The sequence below is a fragment of the Carcharodon carcharias genome, chromosome 6 (genome assembly GCF_017639515.1).
Source record: "Carcharodon carcharias isolate sCarCar2 chromosome 6, sCarCar2.pri, whole genome shotgun sequence".
Taxonomy (NCBI): Eukaryota; Metazoa; Chordata; class Chondrichthyes; order Lamniformes; family Lamnidae; genus Carcharodon; species Carcharodon carcharias.
In genome coordinates, this window is record NC_054472.1 from 190,290,757 (window position 1) to 190,313,853 (window position 23,097).

The 23,097-nt window shown below is 46.0% G+C and overlaps 1 protein-coding gene across 1 annotated transcript in view; it reads left to right on the forward strand.

The window, feature by feature from the left end:
- The window catches only part of ankrd29 (ankyrin repeat domain 29), a 139,049-nt gene extending 125,988 nt beyond the window's left edge, over positions 1 to 13,061 (forward strand). The window contains exons 9-11 of the mRNA XM_041189326.1: positions 678 to 773; positions 3,951 to 4,049; positions 12,978 to 13,061. Of these exons, the coding sequence (XP_041045260.1) occupies positions 678 to 773; positions 3,951 to 4,049; positions 12,978 to 13,061 (279 nt within the window). The remainder of the gene's footprint in view (positions 1 to 677; positions 774 to 3,950; positions 4,050 to 12,977) is intronic.
- The last annotated feature ends 10,036 nt before the right edge of the window (positions 13,062 to 23,097 follow it).

Genomic DNA, 23,097 nt, shown 5'->3' on the forward strand with positions numbered 1-23,097 from the left:
TATCTAATGACTATTCCTAAATAAATGTAGCATTTCAAATGACATAGGAGCATGATGCAAGTGACAGGCTAATGTGGCAAAAGATGGTTCACAATGACAAATCAAAGTTTGAAACAAGCCATATCAAGCTCACCAAAGAGCCCAAAGGAAGTCAAAGAAAGATCAGCCTTAAGTTCAATTTGACACCAAATATCCTGTGTATAGGAGACCATTCCTAACAAAGAACTGATCTTTATGGTCATATGAGGACGTGCAGCCTGTATTAATTTGGGAATCAAAGACTGCCATCATCAGCAACAATAGGGAATGCATTATCATCATGTTATAACAGGATTGCATCCATATTGAAGATAACTTAATTATATTTGACTATGCAGTCATAAAAAACAGATTGAAAAATATTTATCACATGATAGCCATACAAACATACGATCCCTTGAGCCTGTTCTGCCATTCAATAAGATCATGGCTGATCTAACTGCAACCTCAACTCCACATTCCACCTACCCTATAAATATGATGAATTAAAATAAACTTTTATCTCCTGCATATATAAAAGATTTACAACTTGGATGGTTATGCAATGCATAAAATGAACATTCTTGATTATAGAAACCTTTCTAACGTTAACAAACAAGAAATCCCATGTTAATCCACAATTATTATTCTTTCCAAAGGATGGCTCAACACCTTTATTCAAAGCTGCATACAAAGGCTTTACAGAAATTGTTCGAGAGTTACTGGCATGTTCTCCTTCACTGGGAATTCTTAAGGTAAAAAGTAAATTTGTTTAATGTCAATGTTGATGTGAGAAACAATCCCAACTCATAAATATAAGATAAAAAATGAGCAAGCAGAAGTGGGATGGAAGTTATGGTAAACCTTTGTAAACACTGGCTCAGCCTTGTGTGGTAGAAAGATGAGACCACTCAAGTCTTTGAGTTTCCAGTAAGCAAAGGTTTTATTCAAGTAAATGCTGGAGAGATCATTATGGTTGCTTTTCCAAGGATTCTGCTTGATACAAACTCTGTATCACAATTTTATAGCCCTTGGTTATCACATAGCAAAACATTGTTTATTACAATCCCCATCACTGGTTTTGCCTCAACACATACATCACCTAATCAAGTGTGGGGTGGGGGAGCTACTTTGTTCTGCAGATGTTCCCTGTTATCTCAGCAATTTCAGCATTTGGCCTCAGCAACAATGTGTTTGTGTTTGGGACTTAATGACTCCCTGTTTGTTTCCTTATCTCTTTAACAACTTGTTTACACATGCTGTGAAGGTCATTTGGTTTACTGTTTGTGATTTTTAGTTAGTTTTCACAGTACTGACAGTATTCCCCATCATTCCTCGAAAGAGCTCTCATAACTACGCTTGTCTACTTTTAAAGCTGTTAATGTTCATCTTAATATCAGTTTTAATATCGAATTATTTCAATTACCCCGCTTCAACTAGAGTATTGCGCCCAGTTCCAGGCAGTTCCAGTTAAGGAAGGATGTGAAAGTGTTAGGGAGGATGCAGAAAATATTCACGAGAAATGTTTGAGGAATGAGGAATTTAAGTTAAATGGATAGATTGGGATAGTTGGGACTATTCTCCTTGGAGAAGAGAGGGTTGAGAGGAGATTTAGAAGATTTAGAACCATAGAAAAGTTACAGCAAAGAAGGAGGCCATTCGGCCCATCTTGTCCATGCCAGCCCTGGGACACCCAGGTGCCCTTTCTAATTCCACCTTCCTGTACCCGGCCCATAGCCCTGCAGCTTACAGCACTTAAGGTGCAGATCCAGGTACTTTTTAAAAGTTCTATTAAATTTGATAGAGGTATTCAAAATCATGAGGGGTCTGTACAAAATAGATAGGGAAAAACTGTTCCCATTGGTTAAAGGATCACATCAAATGTTCTTAAAAACCAAAGGGTACAGGTTTAAGGTAATTGGGAAAAGAAACAATAACATGAGGAAGAAGTTTTTCATGCACCAGGACCTGATATGCACTGCCTGAAAGTGGAGTGAAGGCAGGTTCAACTGAGGCATTCAAGAGGGAATTGGATTATTATCTAAAAGAAATAATGTGAAGGGCTAAGGGGACAAGGCAGGGAAGTGACACTAGAGGAATCGATCCTTCGGAGAGCTATCACAGACACAATGGCCTCCTTCTGTGCTGTAAGCATTCTATGATTCTTTTCCGAGCATTTTACCAGAGCTTCTATTAAGTGCTCTGTATTGAAATCTCTTTTCATTGCCTTTTTTCATTCATTGTTGGGAGATGGCTGCCATTTATTGCCTCTCTCTAGTTGCCTGGAGAAAGTAATAGTGAATCTTCCTCTTGAATTGGTGCATTTTTGATACATCTGAGTGGCTTACTAGGAGCCCACCTGCCATCTACTTCACATCAAAGAGCAGTTAAAAGTCAGCCATGAAGTGTGGGTTCAGAGTCACATATAGATCAGGTCAGGTAAGGATAGCAGGTTTCTTTCCCTAAAGTATATTAGTTTAAAAATTCCAAATGAATTCTCAAACTGTCATGATGGAATTTGAACTTACATTCTTTGGATTACAGGGCTAGTAACATGATCACAACACTTCCATTCTCAATGTAGCCATTTCTGGTCCAGACATTTCCTCACGGGGGCACGGCAAAACTGCACGAGTGGTCCGGATGGGTGGAATCAAGTTGGTAGATCCAGTATTGTACAGCCATTTGTTTTTGCTGCCTCTTGCTTTGTGCTTTTGGAAACGCCAGGAAATCTAGGGCTGAATTTTCATGCAGCGATCAGGAACCTGAAAGAGGTGGGGATTTGAACTAGTTCTTATAGACACACACGGAGTGGGCTTGCTATCCGATGGCAGGTGGGCTCCAACACTGGAGGGCCAATAGGAAGCCCTCCAGCACTCAAATCAATGACCCCGCTGGCCAAGATGGGAGCTGCCAGTCTGAAGATGGAGACAGTGAAGGAAAAAGACAGAATTTTATAACAGCCACAGCTGCCTGGGTTTGATCCTGAAGGAGCAACCCCATCCAAGGGCTGCAGCCTGGTGGCCATTACAAGTGCAGGGGTGTCCAGGTCCAGACATGGCCCAGGCCAAGGTGGTCTGCCCATATTGCTGACCAGAAGTCTCAATCGGCCCGGAATGGGGCCTTACTAGGTACTCCTTAATTAAGTTAATTTGCAGATAATTGGCTACCCACTGCTGGCATCTTTGAAAAAGGCTCAGGGTTGGGAACAAGGCAGGGAACTAGAACAATGGCCGGCGGCATCAAATTGCAAGCCCACCCACATCCAATCTTGACCGAGACCTCAAATGAAAATTTGGCCAGTAGTTCCAAGGAATATTTCTTTGTGCCTATTCCTCTGATGCTTCGTTCTTTAATGCTATATTTAACACCATCATAAACAGTCACATAACATAAAAAAGAGAATTAGCGAACAAATCCCAGTTCCATTCCTGAAGGGGTAATTGTAAAACTACCTATGGTTGGAAAGTTGTGGTCAGCATGTGCCTGACTATCTCATTTAAACTGACGGTGAAATGAGGTTCCATGCTGGCTACATAGGTCTGTAAAAGTACTCCTTAGAGATAAGCATCATATAACCTCATTCAGAGAATTTCATGTTTAAAAATAAGCAGCTGCACTGAATGATTTGCTCTATCTTCATCATTGTGTTTTATTTTTATCCCATTTCAAATTTATTTCTAATGAGCTTCCTCCTTCTTTGAACTCCTTCCCATGCGCCATAACCTATCCTATTTCCCCAGTCAAAAAGACAACCTGGTAACCAGCTACTGCTTTGTAGCATTTGTGGTGATTTTAACCCTACCTGAAGCAGGTGGTCAGTTAATATTTACATAGCTGTGGTGCATTAAATTGTATTATGATTTAATTGGTACAGTGAGGGTAATTGAACACAGGACAGATTATTGACCACTCTTTGTTTGCATGTACAGAATGGAACAACAGCTCTCCATGCTGCAGTTTTAGGAGGCAATGCCAGAACAGTAGGCCTTCTCATTGATTCTGGAGCAGATCCAAGTCTAAGGAATACGGTAATAGGCACTTACCTTTGCCTTCTATTTCCTAATGTTTGTGAAGTCCAGGCCTAGAAATTCAACTTCACAGGACTTGTTTTTCAAGTGCTAACTAGCTTACCAAGGCCGCAAAATGGGTTGGGGCAAGAAGTGCATTCGCATTTCAGCTTGTAAGTGAGCTATCCGCCATATTGGTGAAATATGACTAGAAAATGCTGGAAATATTCAGCAGGTTAGGCAGCACCTGTGGAGAGAGAAAAAGAGTTAGTATTTCAGGTCTGTAACCTTTCATAAGAAATTTCATCGTTGGTCAAGGTGGCTGCGCAGGTTTTGGAACACATTTAAAAGGGGGAGTCATTTAATCTAATTAGGGTCCTGCACTTCTTGCAGGACCTCCTATAGATAGTAGATTGCCCCAGTGCTTCACTTGCTACATGCTAGCCAGCAGGAAGGCCCCCTTGCCAGTGCTATTTCGAGGGATCAGGTTATTCTTACAGATTAATTGCTGGCTTGTCATTTCAAGCTGCTGGTGAACTTGGTGATTTTTTTTAATGTCGGAATTACCCTGGAATGTTCATTTTGTGAAATTAGGGAAAGATTTTGGTGTTGCCCTCTTCTTGGCTGCCCCTGAAATAGTTGGGCTGCAGTCATGAGTAACCTCTTAGGGCTGCCTTAAGGGCTGGAATTTAAAGGAGGAGCAGCTGTCACAAGGAGGAGGAGGAGGGCACTGCATAGGAGGTCATATTCAGTGGGTATTCAGAGAGCACTTTTACATTAATTTTACTCAGGAGCAATATCTTAGACACAGTTGCTCCACCAAACAGCCTGTCACTGTGCGACATCACTGGTTACAGAGATAAGAACAAAAAAACTGCGGATGCTGGAAATCCAAAACAAAAACAGAATTACCTGGAAAAACTCAGCAGGTCTGGCAGCATTGGCGGAGAAGAAAAGAGTTGACGTTTCGAGTCCTCATGACCCTTCGACAGAACTCACAAGTTCTGTCGAAGGGTCATGAGGACTCGAAACGTCAACTCTTTTCTTCTCCGCCGATGCTGCCAGACCTGCTGAGTTTTTCCAGGTAATTCTGTTTTTGTTTTTTATCACTGGTTACAGCCTCAATTCCAGTCTCAAACCACAGAATGAACAACACTGCCCCTGTATCTATCAAGGTCAGCATGGCTCTCAACTTTTACACTGCAGGCTTCTTTCATGCTGCACAGCTGACATCTCCAAATTTCCATACACCAATTATCAGGGAGGTCACTGAGGCTGTCTTTGCCAAGTGACAAGTGACACAGGATGTGGGCACTAGATTTCACCTACATGCACCTGGGTGCAAGGAGCTATAAACTGTAGATACATTGTCTTATGTACTCCCTGCCACTAGACTGACAAAAGGAATTCCATTTCTTCAGTGTACAGCTGATTTGCATGCACTTCTGGGCCAGCTATAGAGACATAAAAATATGGAAATATTTACAGCATAGTAGGAAGCCTTTCAGCGCATTGGGTTCGTGCTGGCTGAAAAAGAGCTAGCCAGTCTAATCCCACCTTCTAGCTTTTAGTTAATTTCCTTGTAGGTTACCTCAAGTGCATACACAAATATATTTTTTTAAAAGATGAGCACTTCTGCCTCTGCCAATCTTTCAGAGAATGAGTTCCAGACCCCCACCACCTTCTGAGTGAAAAAGTCCAGGCAACATTCTAGATTTTTTCATTCTATACCAATCCTCTTTGCTGCCTTTATTCCAAATAGGTTGCAAAATTACAGGCTGGATATTGAGCGACAAGGACTAGCCCTTTCAGACATGGCTCCTGTCATGGACTGGTGCATAGCAGGCCTACAAGATGAACCATGAGAAAATTCATTTATCTGACAATTGCTTGCTCAAATCAATATTCCACTGTCTACTCCAATCTGGGGAAACCTTGCAGTACGCCCTTGAATGTTTACCATCACCTGCAGGAAGAGGAGTTGGGAGAAGAAGAGGAGACATATTGACCAACAGTGTCACTATCTACCAATCTAAGAGGCAAGCTTATTGAGGAGATTAATTTACTTCCTTATTAATGAGCAAACTGCCAGTACATTTATATTAAAAGCAAAATGCATTTATATTTGCTGGTTACTTTAAAATACCATATATACTCGAATAATGATCAAGTAATGATTCAATCTCTTGTAAAAGTCGACCCTGGACTTTTGGCCAAAATTCCAAACTCTTTGACTTACTGCCCACTCACTGCTGAAATCAAATTCACCCTGGTGCAAACCTACTCATTGATAGAATTAGAAAGTAGCAAACCATTGAAGGCGGCTGTTCAGCTCCTTGTGTCAGTGCAAGTCAACACGTGCTGTCAAGGCTACCACCTCACTGGTGCATGCTGCGTTCCCACCAATCCCACCCTCTAACATGGCAACGTGGCATCAAGAAGGAACAGCAGATACACAGCCCAGTTCAAACTTAAAGTAATTGAGATTGGACAGCAGACAAATAATTGTGCAGCAGATGGAGAATTCAAGATTTTGACGAGAACGTTAGAGATTAGAGGAAGCTCTCTACACAGCTTAGGCTGTTCAGACAGAGAAAATTTAGCATGTGGCTGCAGTTGGAAAATGAAGTTGCAAAATACACCAGTGAAAATACCCAGAATGGACTCGGTTTCTTGCGGATCTATCCGAATCTTTTTCCTGAAACAAGCAAGAAAATTAGACATTGCAGATTTCAAAGCCAGTCTTGGGTGGTATACCAGGTTTATGAAGAGGAACAATTTTGTACTGTGACAGAAATCCAAGATTTCTCAGCGTCTCCCGGCAGAAGTTAATGACAGGCTTATCACATTTCAGTGGTTTATAATCAAACATCGACAGACGAATGGATATAGATTGCCCTGTATCAGGTACCATGAATGAGACTCCCTTGAACTTTGACATTGCAGCCAGTCAAACGGTGAGCAAAGTTAGAGAGAAAACAGCATGAGTGAAGACTAAGAGCAGATTCACAGTTCTGCAATTGTGTATATAGAGGTGACAAAGCTTAAGTCAATCATGATATTCAAGAGAAAACCCTCTCCAACAGCAATTCCCAAAAGGAGTAGTCATCCACATTCAGGATAAAAAGTGGATTGATGAAGCTGGCTTGAAAAAATGGCTGAGAAAGGTTTGGAGTTTCCGGCCAGGAGGATTATGTAAAGGAAAAAAGTCTTCTCATCTGGGACATGTTCAAATCAGAGCTTGTCGATGATATTGTTGCTAAAGTTAGATTGCAGTGATTCTCAGTGGTCTAATCAGCCTTGTTCAACCATTGGATGTCTCTCTAAACAAGCCCTTCAAGGATGGCAACATACAGGCTCTGATGTTAGCAACCCTGGGCAGAATCATTTCAGATTTGTGCTAAGTGTGGTAGTAGCTGGCTGCAATGGTGGCTTTTCACGCCATATTGTCTCAAACCCGCCTCACATAAATCATGCATTCCCAGCAAATACACCGTTTGATGGCAAGCGAGTTGTCATTCGCGTGCCACGCTATTACCTTGCTGCTTCCTCACACCAGGTGCCATATTTAAAGTGCAGCCGCACAGTCATCTCTCAGTGCCTCCAACCTAGGACTGCTGCACAGAAGATATGGCCCTGAAAGGCAAAAAGACTGCAGCTGCCCCTGATTTAGTGATGCGTCCCTGGAATGCCTTTTGGACGGCGTGGAGGCCTCTACCCCCCACTCTGGCACTAGGAGGGGTAGCAGCATCACCAGTCCGGCTTGGGAGGTGGGGGGAATGGTGGTCAGTGCTAATGCCCTGCAAAGCCACCCAGTACCGAAAGAGGATGCGTGATCTCCGCCGTTCCGCCAGGATAAGTCACTCTTCTCATCACTCTCAACTCACACACTCACAAACCCATCACACATCCACAGGGATCACCTATGTTCAAGGGGCGTCACCATTCACTATCTCACACACACCTTCATTGTCCTCATCCTGTCCATGGCACTACTCATCACCCACACATGCCAGGCATACTTATCATCTGGCCTGGCAGGCATCCTGCTTACACTCTCTCCATCTGTCTTCATGCAGGACAAGCCGGCACACAACAAAAAGGAGAGGTTGCAGGCTGGTGGAGGAATACCTGAATGTCCTCAAGGGTTTTGAAAATAGAGTCATCCAGCTGGCTGGCGAAGATCTGGACCATTCCACTGTGCTGACAGTGAGATTGGCGGTGCTCTACCAAGTGAGGTTCCAGCAGTGCTACATCCATCAGACAATCATGCATTGAGTGATGTGTCCTGCTTCACAGGCCACTGCCATGCCTTAATTATCTCTCCTTGCTTTCACAGGTACATGTGGGAAACAGCTGAGGGGATACGTGATGCAGGTTCTCAACTCAAGACCTGAAGACACCTCAGAAGAGGAATCTATTGAAATCGCAATTAAAAACCCATCACAGCACTCACCCACACCCTCCACTGGCCACCTTGGTGGCACCTAGTTCTAGTGTAGCCTCGGGGTCACAATCTGTTTGTTCCACAGCAGACAGCAGGGACTTCCCAGGTTTCTGGCACTTGGATGACTACTGAAGGCCAGAAATCTGCTGAGATTGAGTCAGATGTCGAGCATCTGGACTCAGTCATACCTCAGTTGCTGGAGCTGCAAAGGCAAGCCAGGGAACATCAGGAAGGGATGTTTGCTGCACTCCTCAGATCACAGTGCAGTGTGTACCATCTACAAGATGCACTGCAGGAATTCACCAAGGCTCCTTGGACAGCATCTTCCAAACCCATGACCACTACCATCTAGAAGGACAAGGGCAACAGATACATGGGAACACCATCACCTTCAAGTTCCCCTCCAAGTCACTCACCATCCTGACTTGGAAATATATCATGTTTCCTTCACTTTCGCTGAGTCAAAATCCTGGAACTCCCTTCTTAACAGCACTGTGGGTCTACCTACACCACATGGAAGCAGTGGTTCAAGAAGGCAGCTCACCATCACTTTCTCAAGGGCAACTAGGGATGGGCAATAAATGCTGGCCTGGCCAGCGAAGCCCACGTCCCGTGAAAGAATAGCTTTTAAAAATGCACGATGGAGGAGTCTGTCCACTTGCAATCAGAATCACAGAATTGTTACAGCGCAGAAGGAGGCCATTCGGCCCATTGTGTCTGCACTGGCTCTCAAATGAGCATTGTGACTTAATGCCATTCTCATATTTTTTCCATGTACCCTTGGACATTGTTTCTATTCAAATAATCATCTATTGCCCTCTTGAATGCCTCGATTGAACCTGCCTCCACTGCACTTCCAGGCAGTGCACTTCAGACTCAAACCACTCGCTGTGTCAAAAAGTTTTTTCTCACATCATATTTGCTTCTTTTGCAAATCACTTTAAATCTGTGGCCTCTCTTTCTTGATTGAGTGGAAACAGTTCCTCCCTATCCACTCTATCCAGCCCCCTCATGATTTTGAATACCTTGATCAAATCTCCTCTTAGCCTTTTCTTCTCCAAGGAGAACTGTCCCAACCTCTCCAATCTCACTTTATAACTCAAGGTTCTCACCCCTGGAACCATTCTTGTAAACCTCTTCTACACACTCTCCAACGTGATCACATCCTTCCTATAGTGTGGTACCCAGAACTGTACACAATACTCCAGTCTGAGGTGATAGCGCCGGCATGCCCATGCACCAAGGTCAACATTGGTAGGATGGCGGCTGTCATGGAGACCTTGGTCCAGGACATCGGTCCTGCACTGCTGTGATGAGGGGTGCGGGGCAGCTCAATCTCACTCCAGCTTCCCCTTCTTCTCAAGGAGTCAGACAGGGGCTGTTGGGCACCCATAGGGAGGAGAATCAGCAGGTGCATACCCAGGGGCCAAGCACCAGAACCTCATTTTCAACATCCCGATGGTTCATTCCACCAAGGTGTGAGCTGCAACATGAGCCTTGTTATAGCTTCTTTCTGTTGCACTCTGAGGCCGCTGCATGGGTGTCATCAGCCATGTCTTCTACAGGTAGCCCTTGTCCCTGAGGAGCCAACCCTGCAGCTTCTGTGGACTCTGGAATACGTCAAAGATCTAAGCCATACTAAGGATGTAGGAGTTGCAGATGCTCTGGGAACCATGCGCAGACCTGCAGGATGCCTTTGCGGTGGTCACACACCAGCAAAAGATCTGGACAAATCCCAGCACTCTTGCATCCTGGTTCTCCTGGTATCAGGCAAAATGCACAAAGTTGTGTGTCTTTGTCAAGATGGCTTCTGTGACCTCATGGATTTGTGGGTGGAGGCTTGCGATATCCCACAGACGTCTCCTGTGGAGTCCTGAAAGGAGCCGCTGGTGTCAAAATTGAGTGTCGCGGTCACTTTCATGGCCACTGGCAGTGCCCGCCATGTCCCGATGGTGCCAAATGTAGCAGCAGGTGAAAGATGTGACAGCCCAGTTCCCTAGAGATGCACAATCTTCGATGACACTGGTTCTCAGTCATCTGCAGGAATGAAAGGCGGCATCTACAGACCCTGGGTCTGCCTCGGCACCGACCAGCGATGGCTTGCTTTGGCTCTTCAGTGGCATGAGCGGGAAACCCAGCTACCCCTTCTTCCTGTGAGTGCCGCTTCTCCCTCTTCCCAGCCAGGCACCTCCGTCACTCTCTTCTCCTTCATCTCCATCCTCTGTAAGCCTTGAAGCATACAGCTAGGCCACCAGGCTTCATGTTGCTGATGTACTCCTGCAGGACGAAAGAGAGAGACGCATGAGTTAGCATGGGTGTTCTAAGAACCTCTCTTGGTTAAGCTTGAAGGTCCCTTAATGCAGCCCTGAGAGTGCTGGCAGCCACTTAGAAGGGCAGAGTTCAGTGCACTGCATGGCTGCCCGAAACCCCACCCACCTCCACCCCACTCCACCTGACCAACTGGCAGCAGCTTCACCCGCTGGATTGCATGCTGTACTCTCAACTCAGACATTCTCCTAGCCCACACAGAAGGCTGCGCTGTTAGATTGAATCATGGGGAGACTGGTCTAGCCCAAATGATGACATTGTAAGGGGCCTCGATCGCCTCCACCAGTGACTGCTCCATGGCCAGCTTTCACAAGGAGACTGTACAACACGCCCAGTCATCCAATTGCTCTGCAGTCCACTAAAACGCTCATTAGTTTTCAGTCTGTGCTCAAGGGGTGAAGAGCACTAGAGTATTTGGTGGCACTTTCAGGCCTCTGTGTTGATTGAGTGGGCTGATAAGCTGGAGGCCCAAACCCAAGCATGTCAACATGGCTGCGCCTGAACTGTCTCAACTGCGGAGGAATGGTCACTTTATACAAGTGTGGCTGCTTCCGTCCACACTGAATCCCCCCCCACACCCCCCACATGTGCTTGTGCATTATCATCAACTGCAGGACAGCTCTTGCCCTTCCACAACTTGCCTCAACCACAGGACAACCCCTGTCATACACCCCAACTCATCTCAACTGCAGAGCAGCCCTTGCCCTGGCAGTGCACTGTCAACCAACTGGGAAAAAGCAACCTGCCTGTGCCCTCGCCTGAATGCACGGCACCTCAACTTTGAGGTCCAACAGGCAACCCTCGCAAACGCTGCAAAGCACCATTGCACGCCAGCGTGCTCAGATGATCTAGCATGGGGGGATGATTCCGGCGAGCTGGGCTTATAATGAAATGCAGATCTATTACAATGAAGCTCCCAACATCTAGCAGCTGAAAACCCAGCCCACCATTGATGGACAAAGCAGTTGGTTGCAAACGTTTTTCACAATGGCGTGAAACTGATTTTTGGCTTTCCCGCTATATTGTCTGCTCATGCCCACCATGACACCCGATGCCAGCAGGCACGGAAAATTCCGCCCCTGTGTGAATGGGTTGTAGAGGCGTGGGATGAAATCAGTTCAGAGATTGTCATCATTCAAGAAATGTGGGATATCCAATGCATTTGATGGCACAAAAGGTTATTTGTAGAATAATGACATGATTGCTGATGAAGGTGATGTTGATGATCCATATGATGATGCCATTCTAGAAGCATATTGGGATGGGTTACTTGGTTCTGAAGACCAGGAGGGGTTGATTTTTATGGACTTTAATACATGTTCAGTGCATGTTGTGTTGCAAGTAGCACTCTTTCCTGCACTGTGAAGGAAACTGAATGAAATTGTATAAATTTGTATATGGCTTTTGTTTTTGAATTTTATAAATCTGAATTTACCGTACACAAATTAATGTCGGTCTCCATGGAGGTTATTATTTATTTATAAATAAAAATAAAAATTCAAAAATAAAAATACTTTGTAGCTCTTTTTGCACTGCTTTTGGGGGCAGGATTGGCAGGAAGAGTCTCTGACCCAGCAATTCTGTGATAGTGAAATGATGGGAGAGAGTGGATTTCAACCCCTTGAAAATATTACTCATGTAAAAGTCGACCCGCTACTTTTTTGGCTAAATGTTTAGTCTTAGAAAGTCGACTTTTACACAAGTATATACAGTAGGTAGAAATAGTTCAATATAAATACTTCACATTGTATTAATTGTTTTCAAAGGGGAATTGGATATATACTTGAAGGGAGACAAATTTGCAGGGCTGTAGAAAGTAGGACTAAAAGAGCCAGCACAGGCACAGCACAGTGAGTCAAATGGCCTTCTCTGTGCTACATGATTCTACATGCCATGTGGTAAACAACTGCTTGAAGTATTATCTGCTTGCCAGATGGATGAAGGGAAAAAGGCTAAAGGGCTGAAGGGGTTTAGTAACAGTAAATATTACTGGAACTATCTGGTCATGTTGAGGGTAAATATCAACACGAACTGGGTTCTTTCCATATTGTGACTGCTACATATTGCCAGTGCCGGCTTCTGCATGTAACCTTCTGCATGACATCTGGCTCCATCATGGGAAATGTGCTGCACTAAAATATCGTGGAAGCCTTAATTTGCACTTTGTATTTCAGGAAGAAGAGTTACCAGCAGACCTAACAAGGAATGATCGTCTGATCCAACAGCTTCAGTCAAAACAAAGAAGTGCAAAAAGCTGAAGATGTAGAACACACTAGGCACAAGGCCCATTCTGACAAACACAGAGTCCAGTGAGAACTGTAATGGCACCTGCTTCTGACCAGGGACACAATTCAGTTGAGTGGTCGTAAGGATGTTACATAAAAGTTATTGAGCCATATAAAGGGTTGTTGTGCATCCCTTTTTTTATTTTATCTAATTAAAAGTAAAAATTAAGTCTAATTTTAACTTGTTACTGGTGCCTAATTGTTCTTGGCATTTGATTCATTAAGAACTGATGGGTAGAGTTTCCTACTTCTTGTTGGTGATGAAATTAAAAACATGAGAATAAAGAATGCATTTACATTTTTGCTAGAAATAGCAAACAAAGAAAATATTCCTTCAATGTCTCTTGCTAATGGGTTAAATTTTCTGTCATAAAACTAATCTTTTATCAACAGTCATTCAATAGTTAATAAATGACAGTGTTGAAATACTAATTTGTCATTTCACTAGAAAACATGCAATGCAACTTTCTAAGCACCATACCACACAAATACATATGCAAGGTGGGTCAATTGCACTGAACCAAATAATAATTTCTAAGTTAATATAGTTTTATTAAACCATAACTAAACTGAAATGTTGCCAGTATTTATTTGACTGTTTTATTAGAAAATCCTCAAATAGCACTGGGGACAAATATTTTTTGGATAAAGTACTTTGGTAGTATTAGGGTATCAGGGTTATTTGAAACCTCAGGAGGTCATCCCTGCCCTTTTGCAAGTTGCCCCAGACCCAGGTGAGGGTCGCATTTTCAGGGTTACACGTCATGGCCAATGACGGAAACAGCGAATTTTCAGTGGTAAGGGCAGAAGAGCCAGAATCTTGAGGGACAACGGCTGCTTACAGGCAGAGATCCATTGGGAAGAGTTGTGTTTCCTTTAGGCACATATGCGGAAGGCAGTGGGAGAACATCTCATATTCTTTTCTCTGGTCATATTACTTATTGTTCATTCAAATAGAAATTTGAGGCTCCTAGGACCAGCTGAAGAGGAAAGCGCAAGAACACAAGAATTCAGAGCAGGAGTAGGCTATTCAGCCCTTCAAGCCTGCTCTGCCATTCGATAACATCATGGCTGATCTGATTGTGGCCTCAGGTCGACTTTCCTTTTTGTCACCCGCACCCCCCCTCCCCTGCCTCCAACCACCCCCATAACCCTGACTCCCTTGTCAAGCAGATATCTATCTAACTCAGCATTGAATATATTCAGTGAACCACCCCCCACTGCTTTCTGGGGGAGATTAATTAATTTAAAAGGTTTTATTTAAAGGGATAAGTCATGGCAGGCAAGCTCAAAGCCATGGTGTGCTCCTCGTGCTCCATGTGGGAAGCTGGGGACATTTCCAGTGCCCGGGACCAGCATGTGTGCAGGAAGTGTGTCCAGCTGCAGCTCCTGGAAGCTCAGGTTTCAGAGCTGGAACGGCGGCTGGGGACACAGTGGAGCATCTGTGAGTCTGAGAACTCGGGGAGAGAGACTGTGAGGTTCTTAAGCAAATTCATAAAGGGAGTGACAAGGTACTGGAGGTGTTGGCAGGCTTAAAAGTGAACAAATCTCCAGGTCCAGATGATTTGTGTCCCAGACTACTGCGGGAGGCAAGGGAGGAGATCGCAAAGGCTCTGACCCAAATTTTTAATTCCTCTCTGGTCACAGGGGAGGTGCCAGAGGACCGGAGAACAGCTAATGTGGTTCCACTATTTAAGAAGGGTTGTAGAGATAAGACGGGGAACTACAGGCTACTGAGTGGTAGGGAAGCTTTTGGAGAAAATTCTGAAGGAGAGAATCTATCTCCACTTGGAGAGGCAAGGTTTGATCAGGGATAGTCAGCATGGCTTTGTCAGAGGGAAGTCATGCCTAATAAATTTGATTGAATTTTTTGAGGAGGTGACCAGGTATGTAGATGAGGGTAGTGTAGTTGATGTAGTTTATATGGATTTTAGCAAAGCCTTTGACAAGGTTCCACATGGGAGACTTATAAAGAAGGCAAATGCACATGGGATACAAGGTGATTTGATATGGTGGATTCAAAATTGGCTTAGCTGTAGGAGGCAGAGGGTGATGACAGAAGGCTGCTTTAGTGACTGGAAGCCAGTGTCCAGTGGCGTACCACAGGGATCTGTGCTGGGTTCCCTATTATTTGTCATTTATATAAACGACATAGATGACTATGTGGGGGGTAGGATTAGTAACTTTGCAGATGACACAAAGGTTGGCCGGGTGGTGAGGTTGAGTGTCTTGGGCTACAGGAAGATATAGATGGGACGGTGAAATGGGCAGATAAGTGGTGGATGAAATTTAACCCTGAAAACTGTGAGGTGATACACTTTGGGAGGAATAATTTGACAAGGAAGTATTCAATGAATGGCATGACACTAGGAAGTTCTGAGGAACAAAGGGAACTTGGCATGTGTGTCCATAGATCTCTGAAGGCGGAGGGGCATGTTAGTGAGATGATGAAAAAGGCATATGGGACACTTGCCTTTATCAATTGAGGCATAGATTACAAAAGTAGGGAGGTCATTGCTGGAGTTGTATGGAAACTTGGTGAGGCCACAGCTGGAGTACTGTGTGCAATTCTGGTCGCCACATTATAGGAAGGATGTGATTGTACTGGAGGGCGTGCAGAGGAGATTCACCAGGCTGTTGCCTGGGATGAAACATTTAAGTTATGAAGAGAGGTTGGATAAACTTGGGTTGTTTTCGTTGGAGCAGAGAAGACTGAGGTGTGACCTGATCGAGGTGTGCAAGATTATGGGGGGCATGGACAGGGTGGATATGGAGCAGCTGTTCCCCTTAGTTGAAGGGTCAGTCACAAGGGGACATAAGTTCAAGGTGAGGGACAGGAGCTTTAGGAGGGATGTGAGGAAAAACTTTTTTACCCAGAGGGTGGTGATGGTCTGGAATGCACTGCCTGGGAGGGTGGTGGAGGCGGGTTGCCTCACATCCTTTAAAAAGTACCTGGATGAGCACTTGGCATGTCATAACATTCAAGGATATGGGCCAAGTGCTGGTAAATGGGATTAGGTAGGTAAGTAAGGTGTTTCTCACATGTTGGTGCAGACGTGATGGGCTGAAGGGCCTCTTCTGCACTGTGTGATTCTGTGAGATAATTCCACAGACTAATGATCCTCTGAGAGAAAAAAATTCTCCTCATCTCAGTCTTAAATGGGAGACCGCAAGGCATGGAGAAATGAGCAGAGTACCTACCTTTACACAGGTTATTACTAATTGGCAGTATAAAGTGTTGTTTCACCTACACAAACCTCCATAGGATCAGAATCTTAAGAGACCAAAGTCTCATAAGAACATAAGAAATAGCAGTAGGAGTGGGCCATACAGTCACTTCAGCTTGCTCAGCTTTTTACTAAGATCTTCTATCTCAATTCCACCTTCCCATACTAGCCCCCTATTGCTTGATTCCAAATATCTAGTGGTCTCACCGTTGTATATATTCAAATCAACATTCACAGCCCTCTGAGATAGAGAATTCCATGGATTCACGATCCTCTGAGTGAAGAAATTTCTCCTTAAATCAGTCCTCACCTGCAGTTGGAGTAGAAATTTGTCTGTGCTGTTTAACCAACACAGTATGGGTTCAGGGGAGCAGACTTGGCATCAAAACAAATAGATCCCAAGGCCCAATCAATATTGGGCCTTGAGTCTCATTTCAGTAAGACTTCCATGTTGTGAATGAGTACCATATATCCCAAGGCACGATCACCCGTGGGCCTCAGGTGGATCCTGTCTGGGGGTTGGGGATACAGGTTGGTGGTGTGAGGGGGTTGGCAGGTGGTGAGTAAAAGCCAGCAAGGGTTCTCACTGTTCCTGATTACATATTAAGATTAGTTTCAACGCTTGTTGAAACAAAAGCATACCTACTCTTCAGAAGCCTGCACGTGAATCTACAATGGAGAAAAGACATTTGAAGTCATTCTTGTCTTACCAGGTGGATCCAAACTAACAGGAGCATTTGTCTTTAGCAGTATTACCCAACATGGTTGAGCCAGTTGATTGCCACAACTTGCCATTAACTTGAGGTGTTGGAGCTGGTTGAAGTACTGAGGGAATGGTGGGACTGGCACCTTGATAACTGATGGGACAAAGGCACTGGAGATGGAAACTTGGCAATTGGAGAGCCCATCAGTGGAAGCATCATGAACTGAATAAAAGGAAAGGAAGTTGGAAGTTGCAGATAACAGGGGTGAAAAATAAGTGCATAGAAATCCATATTAGGGGTCAACCTGTCAGGCCCCAATAGCGTTAGAACCACTTCCAGTGCCATATTGGTTCATTGTTGTAGATGGGTATCTGATATCAGCCTAAAATAGGTGTTAGGCCCTTTGAATTAGCCAATAATGCCTGTTTTAGAATCCTTTTCCAAAATTGGTCAAGAAGATCCTGCTTCATCACTGAAATCATCATGTCCCACCTGCTGACTGGGATTTCTAGCTTAAGAGAACAATAACAGAAAGCTCATTTTATTGTATAAGGATTGGGCCATGTTATGTTAGAATTGAATTTTATATAGACATTCAGATAGATCTAGCTCCAGTGACCATAGGTTTTTTTTCTTTAACTGATAAGTAGCAAAGAAATCATAGACACATAGGCTGTAACAGCATATCAAAAGGTCATTCTATTCTTGAATTCTCTGTGAAGGTTTTCTCTCCCTTTGAGCCATCTAGCATCCTACCACTCTCCTGCTAGCTTCCATAAGGACTGTAACAGGATTAAAACCTCACAGCGTATGGGTGGAATCGTCCATGTTCGCTGGCCGGCATGTTCGTTGGTGTGAATGGACAATATGGCAAGAAAGCCAAAAATTGGTTTCACAGCGTCATGAAGCCAGTTTGTGATCATCTGCTCTGCCCGCAATGGTGGGCCGCATTTCTCATCATTGGACATCGGGAACCTCATTGTAATACATCTGCATATCATTATAAGCCCAGCACACTGGAATTGAACTTGCCCCACTGGATCATCTGCTCACGTTGGCGTGATTGAATGCCAATGTGTTTCACAACGACCTGTAAAAGGCGTGCACTTGGCAGACTGCACTTTGAGGGGAACTTGAAGGTGAGTGCATAGTAAGGTTGCGGAGCTCTCGCCCAGGTCACCTGTCGGACTTCAAGGTTGAGGCGTGTTGGGGAAGCCAGGGCTGTGCTGCAGTTGAAGGTAATGCATAAGCATTTGGGGGTGGGAGGGATATTGGGGGTTGGGGGAACAGTGGGCAAGGGAAGCAGCCACACATTAGAGAAACCCTGTATAAAGTAACCATTCCTCTGCAGCTGAAGACAGTTCAGGCACAGCCACACTGATATGATTGGGGTCGAGCCTCTAGCTTCTCTGCCCACTCAAGTAACGCAGAGGCATCAAAGTGCCACCAAGTGCTCCAGAGCTTTTCACCCCACAGGCACAGATGGCAAAGTAATAAGCATTATAGTGGACTGCAGAACAGTTGGATGACTGGGCACATTATACCTTCTCCTTGCTAAAGCTAGCCATGGAACACTCACTGGCAGAGACACTCCTGGCCCCTTGCAATGTCATCATCCCAATTTGAACCAGCTTCCCCCATTGTTCAAGCTAACAGTGCAGCCTTGCAGCGCAGGTTAGAAGAATGCCTGCGCCTGAGATGAGAGCACAGCATGCAGTCCAGTGGGCAAAGCTGCCGCCAATCGGTCAGGTCCAGTGGGGTGGAGGTGGGTGGGGTTTCGGGCAGCCACGCAGCGCCCGAATCTCTGGCTATCCAAGACAGGTTCTTAGTACACCCATGCTAACCCATGCATCTCTTTCATTCTGCAGGATCATGGAGCCTGGTGACCTAGCTGTATGCCTTGTGGCTTACAGAGATCGAAGATGACTGAGAAGAGAGCAACTGAGGCACCTGGCTGCACAGAGAAAGGAGCATCACCCTCTTGAAGAAGGGACAGCTGGGGCTCCCGCACACATCATCGAAGAGCCACAGCGAACCACAGGGTCTATAGACACCGCCTTTCATTCCTGCAGATGACCAAGAACCAGTGTCACTGAAGACTGCACATGTCTAAGGAACTGGTCAGTTACATCTTCCAGCTACTGCAGGATTTGGCGCCATGGGGACATGGAGGGCATCCACTGCCAATGGTCATGAAAGTGACCGCAGCACTCAATTTCTATGCCAGTAGCTCCTTTCAGGGCTCCACAGGTGACTTCTGTGGGATATCACAAGCCTCCACCCACAACTGCATTCATGAGGTCAAGGATGCCATCTTTGTGAGGACACACAGGTTTGTGTATTTCACCTGGGACCAGGAGAGCCAGGATGCAAGAGTGATTGGATTTGCCCAGATCTTGGGTCTACCACAGGTGCAGGGTGCCATTGATTGCACTCATGTGGTGCTCAGATCTCTATTGCAACACGCGGTCAACTATGTCAACCACAAGGGATTTCATTTGTTGATTGTGCAGCTGGTGTGTGACTACCACAAGCGCATCCTGCAGGTCTGCACATGGTTTCCAGAGAGTAGACACGACTCCTACATTCTCATTTGGTCACAGATCCCTGAGGTCTTCCAGGGTCCACAGAAGCTACAGGGATGGCTCCTCAGGGACGAGGGCTACCCACAGAGGACGTAGCTGACGACACCCATGCAGCGGCTTCAGACTGCGACAGAACGAAAGTATAATGAGGCTCATGTTGTAACTCACAACTTGGCGAAGCAGACCAATGGGATGCTGAAAATGAGGTTCCGGTGCCTGGAGTGGCCTGGTGGAGCCCTGCAATATAGTCCACCAGAGGGCACGCATTATTGTCATCTGCTGTGCCCTTTACAACCTGGTGTTGCAACAGGGAGAGGAACTGGCTGAGGAGGAGATGGAGAAGCTGGAGGGCTCCTCCGATGAGGCAATGATGCTGGGGATGAGGCCCGCGCACTGGCCAGATGAGGCAGGCTCTCATAGCTGCTAGATTTGTGGAAGGTGATCATGAAATGCAGTGAGGAGACACAATAGATCTTCTCATTGCATCTACGAACGTTTGACTCCAATCTGGCTTTTGGCAACGCACATACCCTCTATGATAATGCTCTCCTGTCATGGAGAGGCAGTGGAGGCCCTAGTAGTTGCTCTATTGCAGGAGGAGGATGATGACATATAGTGAGGACACACCATAGATCTTCACATAGCCTCTGAGAATGTCGGATTCCTGTCTGGCTGAGAGCAGCTCGCTTGTGCTTTGTGATCAGGATCATATCCTAGAGAAGCAGCCATGAAACTTTAAAAGTGTCTGATCCTTTGTCTGCCTTCGGCACCTGACCTCTTAAGGAGCACAGCATCACTGGTCACAGATGCTGAAGAGACGGGGGCCAGCCCCACCTTAAAGGTGCTGAGAGCACACCGAGAGAATGACGGAACTCTGTGACGCCTACCCACAACATTCTGGCAGCAATGACAAGCACCGACGAGGTGCAGGCATCAGTAATGTGTCCAAGAGTGTGAGGCTGGACCAACACTTTGCTCTGAAGGCTGCACAGAGCACAGAGAAGAGGCCTTAGACTGAGACACCTGCCTTTATCTTGTGCAGAAAGGTTTCACATCTGACACCAACACTGTTCATCAGAATAAGGAGCCTAGGCAAGGAGACATTCTTGGGAGTTTATTGACAATAGTGAACAGTATGTACAGGTGATTAACACCCAAGCCCAGGCTGTGCAACTCCATTCTCTTAACTTTCCTAACCCTGCCGCTACATCTTGGTGCTCCCCGCACATCCACAGCGGAGGTAGCCTGCTGACAGCTATGCCCTGTCTGTAATTACCTTGGTAGGCATCCTCTGGAGGGCTGAGACCTGTAGGACCCCAGCTTGCTTTTGGGATCCTGCTGTATGGCAGTGGCACCTTCCTCGGCCTGTGGAGCTGGAGCTGCTGAGGTCATAGGCAGAGGGATTCAGATGGGCTGGACACACCTGGAGCCACCCACATGGATGGCCCCAGGGGGTATAGCTGCTGATCCTCATCCCTAAGGGTGCCCATGGGCCCCTGGCTGATTCCTTGAGGAGAAGGGGTAGCTGGAGTGACATTGAGCTGCCCTGCAACCTCTCACGTACACACTGTTGGAGGCCAACAATGGCGTCAGTGATGGAGTTGAGCCCACGCAGCAGTGCAGGAGCGAGGTCCTGGACCAAGGTCTCCATGGCGGCCACCATACTACCAGTGTTGACCTCGGTGTGTTGGCATGCTGGCACTATTATCTCAGCCTGAAGGCGGACGGACTCCTCCATTGTGCCTTGCAATCTGAGGAGAGCAGCAGACTTCCCTTCCTGATGTTCCTGAGCTTGCCTTTGCAGCTTCAGCAACTGAGGTATGACCGAGTCCAGAGGCTCATCGTGTGACTCAAACTCAGCAAATATCTGGCCTCCAGCAGTCCTCTGAGTGCCGGACACCTGGTAAGTCCCTGCTATTGTCTGCTGCGGATCAGACAGTGCAATGTGCTCACCAAATTGTGATCCTGAAGCTACTGTAAAGCTAGGAGCCACCGAGGTGTGTGGTTCTGCGCAGGTGGAAGGTGTGGGTGATCGCTGTGATGGGACTTCAAGGAGAGTGCCTCCAGATTCCTCTTCAGAGGTTTCTTTGGGGCTTGATTGGAGGCCCTGGGTCGTGGACTCCATCGGTTGTTCTCCAAATGTGCCTGCGAAGGCAAAGGGAGATAATTAGTGCATGGCAGAGGCCTGTGAAACAGGACACAACAGTCATAGCATGGTTGTCTGATGGATGTTGGAATACTGGATCCTCACTTGGTAGAGCACTGCTGACCTGACAGTCAGCACAGGAATGATCCAGATTTTCACCAGCCAGCTGGATGGTTCTGTTTTCAAAGTATGTGAGGACCTCAATTTCAGGCATTCCTCCACCATTCTGCAACCTTGCCCTCTTGTGTGGCAGCTTGACCTGCATGATTAGAGATGGAGAGTGTAAGGAGGATGCCTGCCAGGCCAGATGATAAGTATGCCTGACATGTGTGGGTGGTGAGTGGTCCTATGGATGGGATGAGGCCAGTGAAGGTGTGTGCGAGAGAGTGAATGGTGATGTTTTCTTTTATTCATTCATGGGATGTTGGCTTCGCTGGCTGGGCCAGCATTTATTCCCCATCCCTAGTTGCCCTTGAGAAGGTGGTGGTGAGCTGCCTTTTTGAACCGCTGCAGTCCATGTGGTGTAGGTACACCCACAGTGCTGTTAGGAAGGGATTTCCAGGATTTTTGACCCAGTGACAGTGAAAGATCGGTGATATATTTCCAAGTCAGGATGGTGAGTGACTTGGAGGGGAACTTCCAGGTGGTGGTATTCCCATCCATCTGCTGCCCTTGTCCTTCTAGATGGTAGCGGTTGTGGGTTTGGAAAGTGCTATCTTCAGAGCCTTGTTGAATTCCTGCATTGCATTTTGTCGATGGTACCCAATGTTGCCACTGTGCGTCGTTGGTGGACGGAATGAATGTTTGTGGATTGGAGTGTTTTAAAGGGACTTTGGCCTCTTTAGGGGTTTCTGGTTCAGTGGCGGCTCAGGCACTAGCACCAGTGGAGTGTTCCAGCTTCTGTTGCTAGGTGCTTTAGGTTGGGATGGCAACACGCAGGCAGTCTGCTCCTGAACTTCGGCCAACCTTTCTGGGCCCGGCTGATGGAAAGCTGGCCTTCTAGAAGGGGTCTCTCCCGCATCCATTCCAAGTAGGGCTACAGGGCTCTGGCCTGGTGTGGATTATTTTAAATGCAGTGGACAACCCTGTCAGGTTGTCTCGCGATTTTGCCTTAAGATGGGTGGGGATAGGATCCATAGTAGTTGGGATCCCTCTGCTGGTCAGTTGTGTCATAGGCTTCTTGCCTTTTGTAACACTACTGCCCTCTGGTGGATGGTCAACTCTCATTGTACCTCCTGGTGGCTTTTCCACTAAGTGAGCCATCACGCTCACTCACCCTCACTCTTTTTGGGCCAATTTGTGAATTTTCCTGGTCCCCATTTAAATTCCCCATAAAGCTACCAGCCA